General features: G+C 43.4%; 1 protein-coding gene across 3 annotated transcripts in view; it reads right to left on the bottom strand.

Moving 5' to 3' along the window:
• Positions 1-19,492, bottom strand: part of WTAP (WT1 associated protein) — a 220,861-nt gene that overhangs the window by 67,546 nt on the left and 133,823 nt on the right. For all 3 annotated transcript variants that reach the window (XM_030198401.1, XM_030198399.1, XM_030198400.1), the window contains exon 6: positions 538-716. In XM_030198401.1, the coding sequence (XP_030054261.1) occupies positions 538-716 (179 nt within the window). The remainder of the gene's footprint in view (positions 1-537; positions 717-19,492) is intronic.

Here is a 19,492-nt window from a genome sequence, read left to right as displayed (position 1 = left end):
AGTGAACAAGCAGGAAGTCCACAGTCTTATTGGCAAAACTGACTTACAGCTTCTGTAAGTCACTATGCTCATGGTTAAAAGCGAAGCACATTCCACTTCTACATTTTACTGGAATTTTACATGTTCAATTCAGGATTTAAAATCACTAGGTTCTCTCCTCCAAACTGTCTGCAAACACAACGTGCCACAGACTTAAGACTTCTGTTTCTCCCTGTATTTTCTTCAAACAGTATCATTTTGCAAGTGTCTACATGTTCTATAGAGGGACAAATTTTTTTCGGAGACGGCCACTTCTTCGGAATAGTCCGATGCTGTCAGGCCTCTGAAGCAAAGGGGAGGGAAAAAAGCTGAAATACAAGGTTCATCTGGTAAGTTTTACATTAAGCATTACAAGCTGGACAGTATAACGTATGTGGCTTTTTTGGCTCAAGAAGTCTGAGTCTTGGTGTGGAAACGAGTACTTGGCTGTCCCACCATAGCATTCTCGCAGTGGGACTGTCAGGGAAGTCTTGACTGGGAAGTATTTGGTTTGTTTACCTATCAGGCGTAAATTTCCAGGCACTCAGTTCATTTTGGGCTTGTTCCAGTTTGTCTTTAGTCTGTTCCAGTTCCCCTTTCATTTTTAGGAAAAACAAGTTGATGGCTGGGTCCACCATGGTTGATCGCAGTTGGGAAACGTTGGGCTGTTGGACTTGCTTGAGGTACTGAATCTGATTCTGCATAAAACAAAAACAGAAATGTCAACAAAATACAGCAAGGTCAATAACTATTAAGTTTTAATTTTACTTGAGAAGAGTTTCCTTTAAACATCCTCCATTTCAACATTTTAATTGAATTTAGATTCACATAACTTTAGCAAGCACTCCCTAGAGATTTGCATTTCATGAATTCAGAACTGTTCATTTATTTGTTAATAAAATATATATACTGCTTTTCAGGACCACAGTTCAAAGCAAGCGGAGAAGAATAAAATTCAATAAAACAAATACAAGAAAAAAAAACTCCACACACACACTAGGGCCTACCTGGAACCTATGCCCAACCTCCCATCCACATACTCCCAAAACAAACAAAAAAAAAGCTATTAGGTTTTTTTTTCTTTCCTGAGAGCAAGTTTTGTTCCTGACCTAATTCCAGGGAAGTGAATACCACATCTGAGAGAACAGAAAAAGCTGTAACTGGTGCAATTAAGTCAGGATCTCCAGCCAGCAACCTTGACTAATCTAGTAGCATTGCAGAAATAAGTAGTAGTAGTAGATTGCAACTACTTTCCTTTTGCATACAACCATATCTGCCAGATATGCTGACCTATTAAATTTCAATATCTGGAATGCCAACACTAGAAACACGTAATGCACTCTTACTGTAAACCAATGCAGCTTTGCTAACAGAGGACCCGAAAGTTTATATAATATCCTCAGAAATCAAAGTAGTAAAAGACTACTGTAGATGTAAAATACACGGTAAATAGCAGTGGCGTTCCGAGGGGCACTGACACCCGGGGTGGATCGCCGATGCGCCCCACCCACCCCCTGGCGAAGGGACACCCCCCACCCCGGCGAAAGAACCCCCCGGGTGCACGCCGCTGGGGGGGGGGGGGGGGTGTGCCGCATGCCGGTCAGCATCGTTCGTTTCCATGCTCCCTCTGCCCCCTTGGTACGCCACTGAAATAGCAGTTAATACATAAGACTAAAACTGAACATGGAATTAAAAATATAATTGAACATGTCTGCTCTCTCAAAAACATGTTCACAATACATGCCTAATGACTAACTGAAGGTCAAGGGTCAGCAGCTCCTGTTCTAACATACCAGGGATGGAAAAATCCTAGCACCAGGCTAAAATTCAGGTCTGGCACCCAATGGAAGAAATACTAGCAGAGGGTGAAGAAAGCAAGTCAGAGAATCAGTTGCTCAAGATATATAGGATGCCCCAAATCTATCCACCCTATCAGACTAACTGTTCACTCGTCCTCTAGATTGTTCACTTGTCTTTAGATTGTTCTCTTGTCTTTTAGATTGTAAGCTCTTTGAGCAGGGACTGTCCTTCTATGTTTAAATTGTACAGCGCTGCGTAACCCTAGTAGCGCTTTAGAAATGCTAGTTAGTAGTAGTAGTAGTACTTTATTGCTGGGATTTGCAGAGAGACCAGACAAATCTAAGATGTCAACATTGAGAGGTGGGGTGGTGGGAAGAGACTGCTTAGAAGAGAGCAAGAAACAGCAAAAAAGAAAAAGCAAAAATAAAAACAGCAAAAAAACAAACAAAAAAAAACAAACAACAACCTCCCCCCCAAACCTGATAAAAAGTGATGATGATAAAAGTGAAAAAAAAAATCCTCATTCCTAGTTTACTAAATATTTTTCTACTCCTCTATCAAATCCTAAATCAGGCTGCCATGCATTGTAAAATAAGTGTGACATCTACACTCATTCAACTATCTTCACCGTACAAGTTGAGTATATATGCGCTTACTGGAGGTAGTTTTACAAAGCATTTTCCATTTGTTAAGCATGTTTTACACACAGAAAATGGCTCAGTGCAGCTGAGTACATTTGTATAAGTATACATGCTGTGGGTGTAGCTGGGATGGCGTTCCAGTGTATAAGTCTATTTTATAAGATGCATGTGTACATGCATAGAGAACATGCACACATTTACATGTTCTTCAGAGCAGATATAAATCTGTGGAAAATTTATATATGATTAGGGATAGTTCTGGGAGCCTATTTTACAAAGGCTCATGGGTGTCTATGTTGCCTAAATATAAAAATTTAAATAAGTAAAATCAGATCATCAAAAGTGGGACTGATGCACTATATATATATCAAATTGTTACAGTTATGGCCAATTCACCACTATTTTTTCATCAGTGTAAAACAATTGTGCAAAAGTTAAATAATTTGCTTAATTTTGAAAGTTGTCATCCTTATGACAACTGGACTAAAATCTAGACTGCTGGTTAGTCAATTTTTTTTGGATCTAATGAATATGTTCACCATTGGATGACTACATTTCATGCAAGGGGTTTAACCACATGTTTTCTAGAAAGGTGATATCCAATTTGGCTATTAAACAGGCTAGATTTGTGAATTAGGATCTATTGTTAATAGTATCATTTGACAGACTGCGATGAAGTGTCTAGGAAACTGCTGATCCCCTTAAGCACACTCCCTCACAGGGCCACATTAAAAACGCTAGCTCTGGACAGTTCAGCAGGGAGGCTGGGGGTTCAGTTAGGCCACAGAAGAGAAGGTATGGTTCAATAAGGCCATATAAAATTCCAGAGAACAGATAAAGTCAGAGAGGCCCAGGGGAAAAAACCGGAGCAGCCCTCTAGCATCTGCTTTTACAACCTATGTGTATGGTAACAGAAGACTGGCTAAGGTGGGAAAAGCTTCATCTTGGAACCTTGTGAAAGACGTGATCCTTTGTGGCCTGAGCAGAGCCAGGCCTGGGTTTGTTTAATACTGATATCATGTGTGCACTATGACTATGAGGCCTGGCAGGCTTTTGTGAAGACTGACTTTAAAGAGTCTTTTTTTCACGTTACCATGTCTATCCATTTACATCTGTTAATGTTGCAGCAGTCAACCAGGGATAAAATAAGCACAATTCTAAAAATCAAATCTAGCCAAAGTTTTCCTCCCAGGAGGTAAAAACTCATTATGAAAGCTCAAGTGTACTTTCAACAGTTATGGGAGGGAGAATCTGCAGCCAGGGCAAACTACTCAGGTAAATTTTGTTGAAACTTTCTCATATTGTTATGAATTTGAGGCCAATGCCTGGTAATGCAAAGTCAAAATATCTACCTACCTATGCTATAAGTAAATCATTTGGTTAAATTAATGCAACAGTTCTTCTAAAAGCATATTTAATGCCCTAACATATTAAATGAGGAGCAGCAGTGTAAAAGCAAGCAATATTGTGACCATGGGCTTTGCAGTTCCTCTTTACTTTGACCTCATCTCTGTTCCACTTACATGAAATTCAGTGCCTGTGAAAGCTTCTGAAATCAGTGCCATAAAAATGCTCTGTTAAACAGAGCAAGTAAAAAACAGGCAATGAAAGCTGTTTCACACTGCTTTGCCAGTGTTTATTTACTATGCTCTGGAAAAACCACTTCCAAACAGGATAGGGCAACTCTGGAAAAACCACTTCCAAACAGGATAGGGCAAAGTCAGGTCCGTTTCCAATGTCTATTTACTCCTAAGTGTCTCTCCAAGAATGCCACTATGTCAAAGATGATAAGTTGATGATTGCTGGCGATTAGTGAATTAAGCCAAACTGCATTAAGCCAAACTCCTTCTACACTTTTCAGGTAGAAACAAACTTTTAGACTCTACCAACTCAAGCTGGATTTAAACTAATGACCTACAGTCAATCTAGCTTTCTATACTTGTGCCACTGCCCTAAGCCACATGAAGGGTAATTTTATAACCAGAGAGGGCGCATAGTAGGAGCATACTTTCCTTTACTATAACCAGGTGTATATGCACCTGTGTGTTTAAGTTAGCATGCTTATGCTAGCCACAGACCTAGTGTTTAATTGCTAGCATCTAAGTGTTGAAGATGCATGGGTTAATGTACAGTATTTAGAAAGTACGTGTCAACTAGGTTAATCTTTAGACAAAAGAAGTTATGATCATGTTACACCTCTCTTGCATTCTCTTCACTGGCTGTCATTGAAACCAGTGAGAGTTTAAATTTAGCTTCTTTTGTTTTTAAGATTCGGACAGTGCAGCTCCTGAGCTGCTCTCTAGTCTGATCTTTCATTACTCAATTAGACATTCATCTAGATTAAAAGATAATTCTATTTTACATTTTCTATCATTTACATCTATTCGATATACAAGGATTGACAAAAGGACTTTTTTTTTTATCATGCGGTTCATATTTGGATTGCTTTTTGCCATCTTTTAAAACTCAGGCATTTTATGTCATTTTTCATAAACAATTTAAAACATTGGTTACAAAAATATCTAATTTAGCTTTTCAATAATTTCTCTTCCTATTGTAATTTATTCTTTTTTTGTAAACTGCTTTGGAACACATGTTGAGATTAAGCGGTCCTTAAGAGATTAGATTAGTATGATTGAGATCCACTCGTGTACACCCTTCCTTGCAATACAGACAATGTAAGTTAAGTGTGTATTTACAGAATTTTGTGCTTAGGTGGAATTTTGGCAGTTTACCTACTTATTGTGCACATATATAAGCATAAATGCCACTATTCTAAACATTTATATGCATAATCAGCACATAAATGATAATGCCTATACTACAGAATTTCCTCCAAAGTGCTCACTACATTTTTTAAAATTAGCTTTCTTGGTCAATTCATAACAGAGGGCACACTGAACAAAGAATGCTAGAGATGGGACACCAAGAGTAATAAATTTCCTTTTGGAATAAGTGAAGAGAGCCATCAGAACCGGTAAAAACACAAAAATTTGAGGGAGCACTGGAATCTCAAAATACCATTAACTATTTTAACAATGGCAAATGTAAGCACATTAGTATTCAGAAAATACAAGGTCAAACAAAATTACCAAGAAAAACACAAGGAGGCAAAAATGGCAGACTTAAAGATGTTCAAATTGAGATGCCGAGATAAAACTAATTATAGAAGTGAACAATGGAATTTTGAGAAGCAAATTTTAACAGATTTCTGAAAGAGAAGGATTAAAAGAAAGTAGATATCAAAATACTTCTGCTTGGTACTTACACCTGAAGGAGGTGGCACTGAACCAAAGACAAAAGGCAAAAGATTTAAAAGGTAAAACTGAACTGGATTTATGTACAGGCTGATCACATTAATGCACAGGACAGCAAAAACCAAAATGTTACTGGCTAATAACATTACTATTTAATAAGATAAGTACCTTGATAAGCTCCATTTACTAAGCAATTATCCTAAGGTGGTGCAGTCAAATTAATACAACTTATTTGAAACAGAAACAAGAATCGGGAATAGAGCAGATACAGGAACTCTCTCATAATGGTGGAAACAAAGGTAATGCAAAAAACCTCAGACCTGTTAACTTGACAGCAGTAGACAAAGGGATGAAAAAACAGTGACAGATCAAATAGTACAATGCTTAGAAAGCACTGTATTATTGGATCCTATGCAACATAACTTTTTAAGAGGAAAACGTTGCCTAGACAGTCTGTCTGATTTTTTTTTTAGGAGATAAGCATAGTAGATTTGGGGGGGGGGGGGGGGGGGGGGGGGAGGGGAAAACAGATCTAGCCTATCTAGATTGTAGTAATGCTTTTTTATACACTGTCTTACACAGAAGAATGGTGAAAAAGTTTGCCAGTGAAACAAAAAAAAAAAAAATTATTATAAAAACTGGGTAAGAAGTTAGCTGAACTAGCATTCAGGAATAGTGGCCAGCAAGTAGACAAACATGTTTACTTGTACCCCCACCTAAGTGATAGGCGGGCTATAAATACAGTAAATAAGATGAACTAGAGGTTTTAGCTAAATTAATTTTACATCAAGATGAAAAAGAGGAGTGGCATAGTGGTTAGGGTGGTGGACTTTGGTCCTGGGGAACTGAGGAACTGAGTTTGATTCCCGGCACAGGCAGCTCCTTGTGCCTCTGGGCAAGTCACTTAACCCTCCATTGCCTGCTGCATTGAGCCTGCCATGAGTGGGAAAGCGCGGGGTACAAATGTAACAAAAAAAAAAATTTGGGAAAGCAGTCAAGGGTTTGGTAACTATACTGCAATTAAAAAGAAAAAAGGCAAAATCATACATTTGTTTTCACACTCTTTCATGCAAAGCTGCTGCAAAAGCTTCTACCAAGCAACAGCTATGAGTCATTCATAGTACCTGATTAGAAACTTTGCATGACAGAATGGTGCACTTTTGCCATATGGATCAAATTCTTTTAGGTTGGCTGGGGACTGTCTTTGGACTGCAATTTTCAAGTCTTGCCACTGATTTTCTATTAGATTCAGGTATGAGCTTTGGTTGGGCCACTTTCTCCTTGATAAGCCACCCCATGGTTGTTTTTGCTTAGACTTATGCAGAAGCACTATCACAACCGTATCCCGTGCTGCCCATTTCTCTCATAATACACCCAAGCATCCTTCTGGCTTTTGCTGTCACCCTATCTGTTGAGCCAACTTAAGATCAGATATGATCATCCCCAGATATGATCATCTCCAGATCCCTGGGAAAGACCAAAGGTCCATCAAGCCCAGCATCCTGTTTCCAACAGTGACCAATCCAGGTCACAAATACCTGGCAAGATCCCAAGAAGTGCAAAACATTTTATACTGCTTATCCCAGAAATAGTGCATTTTCCCCCAAGTCCATTTAATAATGGTCTATGGACTTTTCCTTTAGGAAGCCATCCAAACCTTTTTTAAACCCCGCTAACTGCCTTTTCCACATTCTCTGGCAACGAATTACACGTTGAGTGAAGAAAAAGTTTCTCCGATTCGTTTTAAATTCACTACATTGTAGTTTCATCGCATGCCCCCTAGTCCTAGTATTTTTGAAAGCGTAAACAGAAGCTTCACATTTACCCGTTCAACTCCACTTATTATTTTATACACCTCTACATATCTTCCCTCAGCCGCCTTTTCTCCAAGCTGAAGAGCCGTAGCCGCTTTTGCCTTTCCTCATAGGGAAGTCATCCCATCCCCTTTATCATTTTCATCGCCCTTCTCTGCACCTTTTCTAATTCCACTATATCTTTTTTGAGATGTGGCGACCAGAATTGAACACAATATTCGAGGTGCGGTCGCACCATGGAGCCATACAAAGGCATTAACATTCTCATTTTTGTTTTCCATTCTTTTCCTAATAATATCTAACATTCTATTTGCTTTCTTAGCTGCAGCAGCACACTGAGCAGTAGGTTTCATATCATCGACGACGACCCCTAGATCACTTTCTTGGACTGTGACTCCTAACGTGGTACCTTGCATGACGCAGCTATAATTCGGGTTCCTCTTTCCCACATGCATCACTTTGCACTTGCTCACATTGAACATCATCTGCCAGATGCCCAGTCTCCCAGTCTCGTAAGGTCCTCTTGTAATTTTTCACAATCCTCTTGTGATTTAACGACTTTGAATAACTTTGTGTCATCAGCAAATTTAATTACCTCACTAGTTACTCCCATCTCTAGGTCATTTATAAATATGTTAAAAAGCAGCGGTCCCAGCACAGACCCCTGGGGAACCCCACTAACTACCCTTCTCCATTGAGAATACTGACCATTTAACCCTACTCTCTGTTTATTATCTTTTAACCTGTTTTTAATCCACAATAGAGCACTACCTCCTATCCCATGACTCTCCAATTTCCTCTGGAGTCTTTCATAAGGTACTCTGTCAAACGCCTTCTGAAAATCCAGATACACAATATCAACTGGCTCCCCTTTATCCACGTTTGTTCACCCCTTCAAAGAAATGTAGTAGATTGGTGAGGCAAGCTTTCCCTTCACTAAATCCATGTTGACTTTGTCTGATTAATCTATGCTTTTGAATATGCTCTGTAATTTTGTTCTTAATAGTAGTCTCTACCATTTTGCCTGGCACAGACGTCAGACTCACCGGTCTATAATTTCCCGGATCTCCTCTGGAACCTGTTTTTAAAATCGGTGCTACATTGGCCACCCTCCAATCTTCCGGTATCACGCTCGATTTTAAGGATAAATTACATATTTCTAACAATAGCTCCGCAAGCTCATTTTTCAGTTCTATCAGTACTTTGGGATGAATACCATCCGGTCCAGGAGATTTGCTACTCTTCAGTTTGTAGAACTGCCCCATTACATCCTCCAGGTTTACAGAGAATTCATTAAGTTTCTCCAACTCGTCAGCTTTGAATACCATTTCTGGCACCGGTATCCAGCCCAAATCTTCCTCGGTGAAGACCAAAGCAAAGAATTCATTTAATCTCTCCGCTATGGCATTTCCCTGATCGCCCCTTTTAGTCTTCGGTCATCTAGCGGTCCAACCGATTCTTTTGCTGGCTTCCTGCTTTTAATATACCTAAAAAAAAAGGTTTACTATGTGTTTTTGCCTCCAACACAATCTTTTTTTCGAAGTCCCTCTTAGCCTTCCTTATCAGCGCTTTGCATTTGACTTGACATTCCTTATGCTGTTTCTTATTATTTTCAGTCGGTTCCTTCTTCCATTTTCTGAAGGATTTTCTTTTAGCTCTAATAGCTACCTTCACCTCACTTTTAACCACGCCGGCTGTCATTTGGTCTTCCGTCCTCCTTTTTTAATACGCAGAATATATTTGGCCTGGGCTTCCTGGACGGTGTTTTTGAACAGCATCCATGCCTGATGTAAATTTTTTACGTTCGCAGCCGCTCCTCTAAGTTTTTTTTTTTTCCACCGTTCTTCTCATTTTATCATAGTCTCCTTTTTTAAAGTTAAACGCTAATGTATTTGATTTCCTATGTATACTTACTTCAAAGCTAATATCAAATCCGATCATATTATGATCACTGTTATCAAGTGCCCCAGCACCATTACCTCCTGCACCAGATCATGCGCTCCACTAGGGACTGGGTCTAGAATTTTTCCTTCTCTCTCCGGTTCCTGTACCAGCTGCTCCATAAAGCTGTCCTTGATTTCATCAAGGAATTTTACCTCCCTAGCATGCCCCCGATGTTACATTTACCCAGTCAATATCGGGGTAATTGAAATCACCCATTATTATTGCGCTGCCCAGTTTGTTTGAATCCCTAATTTCCTTTAACATTTCTGCAACCACCTGTTCATCCTGGCCAGGACAGTAGTACACTCGTATCACTATCCTTTTCCCCTTTACACACGGAATTTCAATCCACAGTGATTCCAAGAAGTGTTTTGTTTCCTGCAGAATTTTCAATCTATTTGATTCAAGGCTCTCGTTAATATACAATGCTACCCCCTCCACCAATTCGATCCACCTTATCACTACGATATAATTTGTGCCCCGGCATGACAGTGTTCCATTTCTTTATATCCCAAATGCATAAGCCTGCATTTATTTTTTCGCATTAAAACCTACCTGCCAAACACCAGACCATCCCTTAACCTTCGCTAGTCTCTCCTTTTTTTCCAGGATGTTTGCCCTATTGCAGATTTTGATATCACCCACAAAAAAGCAAACCTTTCTCCACAGCCCCTCTGAAATACTACTTACCAAAAATATTGAGAAGTAGCAGCCTAAGAACCAGTCCTTCTAGTACACATAACAACTCTTCCCTCAGCATGAATTCCATTTATCACTACCATTTGTTGCATCCTATTCAACCAGTTTCTAAGCCAGTCAGTCATTTTAGTGCCTATATGAAGGCTATACAATGTATTAAAAAATCACCTATACAGAACCATGTCAAACACCTTGCTAAAATTCAAGTATACCACATGTGGCATGCTCCCTAATCCAAACTGTGTCCACATTCTTGATGGACTTAATAATGCCCCAAAAGATATTTAAATACATCCAAGCTATTCTTGATTCACTACAATCTGGCTTTTGCCCTCTATGTTTTATAGAAAACAGTCCTTGCCAAGGTATCCAGTGACCTGTTCCTGGCCAGATCAAAGGGTCTTTACTCAATCCTCATCTTTCTTGACCTGTGCCTGCTTTTGTCAAACACCATCATCCTTACCATCTCCTAATCTGACTCCTCTCTTTCTTTCCAAATATATCCAGGCTGCTAAAACCTGCTTGTTTCTCTCTACATCACCACAATTCATCCTTTCCTTTCTGATCACACTACCAAAAACCCTTATCTATGCGCTCATCACCTCCCAAGACTACAGCAACTTGCTGTTCACAGGTCTCCCACTAAACCATCTCTCCCCCCCCCTTCAACTGTTCTAAATTCTGCTGCATGACTATCTTCCACCAATATCACCACACTTATATAACCCCCCCCTTGTCAAGTCACCCCTACTTATTCCCATCTACAGTTCAAACTTCTCTGACTTACAAGTGCATTCAATCTGCAGCTCCTCAGTGTCTCTCCATACATGCCCTCCCTGGGAATTCAGATCTTCAGGTAAGTCATGTATCTGTACCCTTCTTCTCCTCCACCAACCCCAAACTCTGTTCCTTCCATCTTGCTATGCTGTACGTCATACTGTCTTCAGTTGGTACGTCATACTCTGTTTCACACCCTATTCAAAACCAGCCTATAAGCTCACTTTTTTGAAGCTGCTTTTCATTCTTAACCCCCTACTTACCAGTTTAATACCCATAATAAATGAAACCCCCTAATCCCTTATATGTCCTGTGTGTCTGTCTTGAATAGATTGTAAGCTCTGTCAAATAGGGACCGTCTCCTATCTGTGTATACAGTGTTACGTATGTATAGTGGTGCTACAGAAATAAGTAGGAGAAGGATTTTCTTATAGCCACCTTCCCATCTGTATGTTTGTAAAATTTAAGCTTTGTGTGAGTAGGTTTGGGTTAAGTGCTAGTCTGGGAGTGGGTTATGGATTGTCAAAGGCATGAGTAATTGATTAAGGGTGCTGCTGAAGTTGTGGGGTAGGTTGGGTGGAAAGCAGGCGTTGGGTGATAAGTGTTTTGTACACTACACTATGCCTTAAACTTAGCTAATAAGGCATTTAATTAGATGATGTAAACACAAACAAAAACAAACAACCTCATCCTGAAGTTCTTTCAGCAGCTCTGTGTATGGCATCTTTAGACCTTTGCATCAAATTCACTTCATATACCAAAAACAACTTGATTCTTTGTCCAGGAGTATTTAAGCCAGCTAAACTACTGCGAGTGGAAACAAGTGAGCTCTATTTAACTTATTATGGAACTTGGTAAGGCCATTTTTGAAACCAGAGTTAATTTGAGTTTGCTATGACAAAAGGTTTGAAAAATTATATAATCTAGACTTTTGGGTTCCTTATTCTTAATTTTTGAATATTTCTATGAGTGTTATTCCATGCTGAAAGCGTAAAATATGTGGTGCAGATCAGTGAAAAACTTCTATTTCAATGCATTTTGAATTCTATTTTATAGGCAAGTCAAATGTATAAAGATATTTGCAAGGAACTGTAGTTGCTTTTGTTGCCCCACAGCATTACAGATACTGTTGAACATATCCAAATGCGTTTATACAGACATATTACAATTATTAGGTTCTTGGTATTTTAAAAATTTGGCAGAATTTTGTTTTGTCTATCTTGTATTTATATTTTACCAGGCTCCAAACCCTGAAGATTAAACAATTACGAAGACAGAGACTCCATTATCTAGAGCGGGGGGGGGGGGGGGGGGGGGGGGGGGGGGGGGGGGAGGAGGAGGGGGGGTTGGCAACCTTTATACACAGAGGGCCGCTTGAGTGTCAGTACTATCCCTAGCAGGCCGCAACATTACATAATGTTGGAACCAGAAATGCACAGAGCTCCCTAGACCATTTGTGATAAAATACGTAAAAATGTAACTAAAAACAGTGGAAACAATCTGCTACAGTGGCTATTCTGAAAATATTTGCAAAATGGGAAAATTAGGTTCCTACCTTGGTAATTTTCTTTCCTTTAGTCACAGCAGAGTAATCCATTAACTGATGGGTTGTATCCGCCTACCAGCAGGTGGAACACTGAAGAACTACAGTGACCCTTGAACGGCTAGCCTCATCTGCCTTCAGTATTTGAAATTTCCAAAGCAGAGTGAATAAGAAAGGTAACATAACAAAGTTTCCTCACAGCGAACAAATGCTCCAGAACCGGAGCAATAACCATACAAAGGAGGGACGAACTCAACCTCCTACAATAGAACAGCATGTAGAATCTTTAAGAACTGTTCATCAACTCCTCCTGATGAGATACAATACCTGCATGAAAGAACTGAACAAAAAACACAAAGTCAGACAGGGAGGGATCATGGATTCATCTGCTGTGACTAAAGGAAAGATAATTACCAAGGTAGGAACCTAATTTTCCCTTCCTTGTCATCAGCAGCAAATGAATCCATTAACTAATGGGATGTACAAAAGCACTCCCTACGTAGGGTGGGAACAGGCAACTCCGTGAGCCAGTACCTGCGCTCCAAAATGCGTGTCCTGCTTCGCTGCCACATCCAGCCTGTAATACCATACAAACGAGAACTGAGAAGCCCAAGTAGCTGCACGACAGATCACTTGAAGAGAAAGGACACCTGTTTCAGCCCACGAGGAGGAAAGCACTTTAAACGCTTCAGAAGGAGACCGTCCTGAAAGCAGATATGCAGAAAAAATGACTTCTCTGAGCCAACAGGCTATATTGGCCTTAGATGCTGGGCATCCAAGTCGAGGATCTGACAAGACAAAGAGATGATCAGAAGTCCTGAAGTCATTTGACATCTGTAGATACTGCAACAGAGCCCTGCGGACATCCAAAAGACACAATTGTCTAAAGGAATCCGGAAAGTCCTCCCAAGAAAAGGAAGGTAGAAAAATGGGCTGGTTCAGGTGAAACGCTGAAACCACCTTAAGCTGGAAGGAAGGCACTGTATGTACCGTCACACCGGACTCTGAGAACTGCAGAAAAGGATCCTGTCAGGAAAGCGCCTGAAGCTCAGATACGCATCTAGCCGATGTAATGGCCACAAAAAAGACTGTCTTGAGTCACATCCTTCTCAGAAGCTCGATTAAGCGGCTCGAAAGGCGAACGCTGGAGAGCCTTCAACACCAGCCCCAGGTTCCAGGTTGGACAAGGCAACCGCACGGGAGGGAGCAGCCGAAGAGGAATCGGGCAATGTCCGGATGAGCAGAAGGGACCAGCCAGAAACCTTTCCTCGGTAGCATGCCAACGCTGCCACTTGCACCCGAAGGGAATTATAAGCCAGGCCTTTTTGTAAGTCGTCCTGCAAAAAGTACAGGACCAGCAAGGCTGTAGCCCACGCGGGTGTGGCCTTTTTCAGGACACACCACTCCTCAAACTTACGCCATATCCGAGCGTATGCTGTGGAAGCAGACCTCTTGCGGGCCTGCAAGAAGAGTGGTGATGATCTTGTTAGAGTAGCCCTTATCTCTCAATTGCGCCCTCTCAAGAGCCAGGCCGTAAGACCAAATTGGCAGGGATCCTCCATGGTCACCGGGCCTTGAACCAACAGGTTCGGTACCCGAGGTAAAGGAAGTGGAGCCTCCACCAGCATCCAGCGGAGATCCGCATACCAAGGACACCTTGGCCAATCTGGAGCGATGAGAATCACCAATCCTCGGTGCAGTCGAATCATCAGGAGGACTCGTCCTATCAAGAGACAAGGAGGGAACACATACAGGAGGCCCGGGGGCCAGGGTTGAGCCAAGGCATCCAACCCCGCCGACCGAGGATATCTCCGTCTGCTGAAAAAGTGAGGGACTTTAGCGTTTGCACTTGATGCCATAAGATCCATTCCGGGAGTCCCCCATTTGGCACAAATCCAAAGAAACATTTCTTCTGCCAGTTCTCATTCCGCCGGGTCGATTTGATGCCTGCTGAGAAAATTGGCTTGCACGTTGCTCTGACCTGCTATGTGAGCTGCTGACAGAAGCTGCAGGTGGAGCTCGGCCCAGTGGCAAATCTGAGCGGCCTTCTCGGCCAGGGCCCTGCATGGAGTGCTGCCCTGACGATTGATGTAGGCCACCGCTGTCGTGTTGTCTGACAGAACCCGGATAGCAAGCCTCTTCAGAGTACTGTGGAAGGCCATAAGAGCCTGGAATATCACTCTCAGTTCCAAGCGATTGATGGACTACTCCGCTTCCATGGGTGTCCACTGACCCTGAGCATAGCTTCCCTGGCAATGCGCTCCCCAGCCCAACAGGCTGGCATCCGTTATCACCAGGCACCAAGAAGGAAGCGCGAGTGGCATTCTTCGTCGCAGCATCCTGTTGGAGAGCCACTAATCCATACTGTGCCGGGCCGCAGGGAGCCACGTTAGTCTGCGTTGATATTCCTGGGAAATTGGAGACCATTGATGGAGCAGGGCAATCTGCAGTGGCCTCATATGCGCTCTCGCCCAGGGGACCACCTCCAAGGTGGTCGTCATCAACCCCAGCAGCTGGAAAAAGTCCCAAGCTCGAGGGCGAGGCATCCGCAGGAGCAGATGGACCTGACTCTGAAGCTTGCACCTGCAGTGGTCGGGGAGAAAGACAAACCCCGAGGCCATGTTGAACCGGACCCCCAAATACTTGAGAGACTGAGAGGGGGTCAGGTGACATTTGGATATATTGACCACCCAGCCCGGAGTCTGTAGGACTGTAACCACTCTGGCTGTGGCAAGACGACTTTCGTCTGCCGAATCTGCTCTGATGAGCCAGTCGTCTAGATAAGGGTGAACTCTGATACCCTCTCGCCTGAGAAAGGCAGCTATCACCACCATTACCTCGGAAAAGGTACAGGGAGCTGTGGCTAGGCCGAAAGGCAAGGCCAGAAACTGAAAATGCTGGCCCAACACCGCAAACCGGAGGAACCGCTGGTGCGGGGGCCAAATAGGAATGTGCAAGTAAGCTTTCTTGAGGTCTAGAGATGTAAGAAACTGTCCTGGCTGAACCGCTGCAATGACGAAGCGCAGGGTTTCCATGCGGAAGTGTGTCACTCTTAGGGCCTCATTGACTTGTCGTAAGTCGAGGATTGGTCTGAAAGACTACTACTACTACTACTTAACATTTCTAGAGCGCTACTAGGGTTACGCAGCGCTGTACAAATTAACAAATAAGGACAGTCCCTGCTCAGAAGAGCTTACAATCTAAAGGACGAAATGTCAAGTTGGGGTAGTTTAGATTTCCTGAGAGGAGGTGTAGTGATTAGGTGCCGAAGGCCTTTTCGAGGGACCACAAAATAAATGGAGTAGCGACCGCAGCAGCGTTCGGCGGGAGGCACCGGGATCACCGCTCCGAGGTGCAGCAAGACTAGCAAGGTCTCCACTACCGCCGCCCGTTTGACGGCAGTGCCGCATCGGGACTCCAAAAACACGTCTCTCACCGGGACACCAAATTCCAATCGGTAACCTTCACTGATCAGGTTCAGGACCCATTGATCCGAAGTAATCTTGGCCCACTCCTCAAGAAAGAGGGAGGACGCCCCTGAACTCCAGGCTGCGACCCAGCCGCTACGGAGCGTTTGTCCGAGCGAAAGGAATTCCTCTTCTGAAAACGGGCACATTGAGAAAACCCAGTAGAGCGCCCCGGCCGATACCTGCGAGCTTCACGGAAGCGAGGTCTGGAAGAGGAGGGAAACACAGGACCTTTGGAAGAAGGTCTTGGCCTATCCTCAGGTAACCTCTAGGGCTTCGAATCCCCTAGGTCTTTAACAATCTTCTCCAAATCCTCTCCAAATAACAGGAGGCCCCAAAAGGGTAACCTCACCAGCCTTTGCTTAGAGGCCATGTCTGCCGCCCAGTGCCGCAGCCAAAGGAGGCAGCGGGCAGAAACCACCACAGACATCTGCTTAGCCAAAGCTCTGACCAGATCATAAAAGACATCAGCCAAAATGACAGGGCCGACTCCATTTGCGGGCCAATCTCAGAGAGGGACCCCGCACCCTCCGCGGGCTGATCCACCGTCTGTTGTAACCAGGAAAAACAGGCGAGGGCTGCATCGGAACTGCAAATAGACGCCCTTAAGGCAAGGCCCGATATTTCAAAGGGCCGCTTCAGCGCGGATTCAAGCCGCCGGTCCTGCATGTCTTTCAAAGCAACTCCTCCCTCTACAGGGAGAGTAGTCTTTTTAGTGACCGCCGTGACCAGCTCGTCCACTTTAGGCATCCCAAAAAGGGCCAAGTGAACCTCACTCTACTACTACTACTACTACTATTTAGCATTTCTATAGCGCTACAAGGCATACGCAGCGCTGTACAAACATAGAAGAAAGACAGTCCCTGCTCAAAGAGCTTACAATCAGAGGGTAAAGCTGACCCATAGCCCTGGCCACTTTCAAAGGCCCATTGGGGTCAGACCATTAAGCTGAAATAAGCTCCTGGATGGAGTCATGCACAGGAAAGGCCCACATAGGCTTCTTAGTACTCACCATCCTAAGATTAACAGAGGAGGCATCGCCCTCGGCAGGATCATCAATTGAGAGTGCCTGCAAGGCGTCAGCAATGAGAGCTGGTAGCTCGTCATGGTGGAAAATCCGAATCACATTGGGATCATCCGAATCCAGTGGCAAACAGACACCCTCCTCCGGATTCTCCATCCATGAGGGCCTGCCAGATCCCTCAGACTCCCCACAGCCCGACCACTTTCAGACAGGGAATTTACCCGTCTATGTTTAGCATGTTTCCAACGCTTGGGGGAAGAAATAACATCTGTAGCCATCCCCGGGGCATCAGCACCCAGAGGGAAACCAGAATGCAACACAGTGTCAGACACCTGCGGCAGAGCTCTTTTCAGCATGAAGGCCTTATGCATCAGCAGCACAAACTCAGGGGAGAAAAACTCACCCTGGCCCTCCGTCCCCGAATTAGGCGAAACGGAGGTTGTTTATCCTCTGCCAGCCTCGAAACAAGGCATCCCCCTGCCCTCCGCCATCGCGGGGGTCTAGGCATGCGGCGCTTCCAAAATGTCGCCCCCTGCCAGCTCCGTCGAGTGGGAAGAATCATCGCTCGCCATGCTCGAACTAGCTCGAGCATCTAAGGAGCATGTATTGCAAAGCCCCGCTGCTGACCTGCGCTTACCACAGCGGGAGCAGCGCTTAACTCCTTCAGCAGTCATTGCCCGACTGGACGGAAATATAGAAATAAAATGGCAGCTTCGCGCCAAAACGTACCCCTTTCGGAACGCTGTCCGCAGGACCTCCCCGGAAGAGCTGGGCACCACTCTCACCTCAGAAGACCGAGTCAATGAGCTCCGGTCAAGCTGCACTGAACCAGAATCTCTGGAGAAAGCCTCAGAACAGCCATGCAGTAAAAGCACACTTTTTTTTTTTTTTTAACGCTGTGAGGAAAGCTGGAGGCAGGCAGCAACAGAGGGACTCCGGCAGGAGAGAGGAATGGGTAAGGCAGGGAAAAGGCGAACCTATATGCCTTTAAAGTGGGAACCACCAGCCACAACACCCCTGCTCAACTGGCAAAACACAGGAGCCACCCCAGGCAGAATTCCAGGAGCTGATCAAGCTACGTCCACACCTGCTGGGAGATAGAGAAATACTGAAGGCAGATGGGGCTAGGCGTCCAAAGGTCACTGTGGTTCTTCAGTGTTCTCTATCTCCACCTGCTGGTAGGTGGATACAACCCATCAATTAATGGATTCATCTGCTGTTGATGACCAGGAATGATGTTTTCTGTGTATACTTCTCATGGGCACATGAAATTCAATACCGGCTGCATTCAGCCCATAGGGTTTCTGCCAGGTACTTATGACCTGGATTGGCCACTGTTGGAAGCAGGATACTGGGCTAGATGGACCATTGGTCTGACCCAGTATGGCTATTCTTATGTCTTCAGGTTGCCTACCCCTGTTCTAGGCCGAACCCTCATAACCGAAGCGTCACCATTACTCAAGCAACTCACCTCTAAGGACCATGATTCTCCACAGAAGGCAGAGATTTATTCCTATCATCCCCTACTCCTCTCTCGACCCATCCAGGTACATTAATAGTTTGCAGGTTTATCAAATCCTCCCACACACTCACAAGAGTTACCAAAACTAAAACACACACACAGACTAAAAAAAAAAAATAAAAAAAAGCCCAGAAACACAACCACTTCTAAGTACTCCATAGCCGCACAATGTACCTTCCAAAAATACTTATAGGGCTATCAGCCCTAACACTCATACCACCCAGGGATGTCAAGATGAGAACAACAACAACATACTGATACTATGCAACCTACATCACTCAATGGGAAAATCCTCACTTTTCCTGGGCAAAGCCCAAACAGTCAAAGAAGGCACTAGAAAAGAGGGAAATCACCCACTCAAGTATCAAAACACAACAGAAAACCAGAAAAGAGACCAACAAACATAGAACTGCAAACAAACATCAAGTAACAAAAATGATCACAACCAAACTGACAGATGACGACTTCTTACCCATACCAGTGGCATACATCAATGCCAGATCAGTGGTAAACAAAACAGAAACTATAAAGGACTGGATAACTGATGAAGACCTTGGACTGGTTTTCCTTAACGAGACATTGATCCATGATAAAGACGACCCTATTATTGTAGACCTTTGCCCACTAGGCTATAAAATCCTACACTGGACCAGAAAAGGAAAAAGAGGCTGAGGAATTGCACTAATCTACAGATCTTTCCTAATGGTAGAAACCATAACACCGCAACTGGAAATAGCCTCATTTAAAATCAAAGATCAGACTCTACATAACCAATTGTGCTGCATTCTAGTCTACAGACTCCCATGTACATAGAAATCAGCTCAAACAAACCTCATGGACTTCATCTCAAACACATACACTGCCAACCCCAATAGACTGTTAATAGGTAGCATTAATCCACATCTTGATGACCAGAAAACAGACAACTCTAAAGAATGCAATGAATTCCTCCAGCCATGGGACTTCCAGAGACCACCACCGACTAC

The sequence above is a fragment of the Microcaecilia unicolor genome, chromosome 3 (assembly GCF_901765095.1).
Source record: "Microcaecilia unicolor chromosome 3, aMicUni1.1, whole genome shotgun sequence".
Taxonomy (NCBI): Eukaryota; Metazoa; Chordata; class Amphibia; order Gymnophiona; family Siphonopidae; genus Microcaecilia; species Microcaecilia unicolor.
The sequence above is the reverse complement of the archived record's forward strand: the minus strand, read 5'-3'. Positions and strand labels throughout refer to the sequence as shown.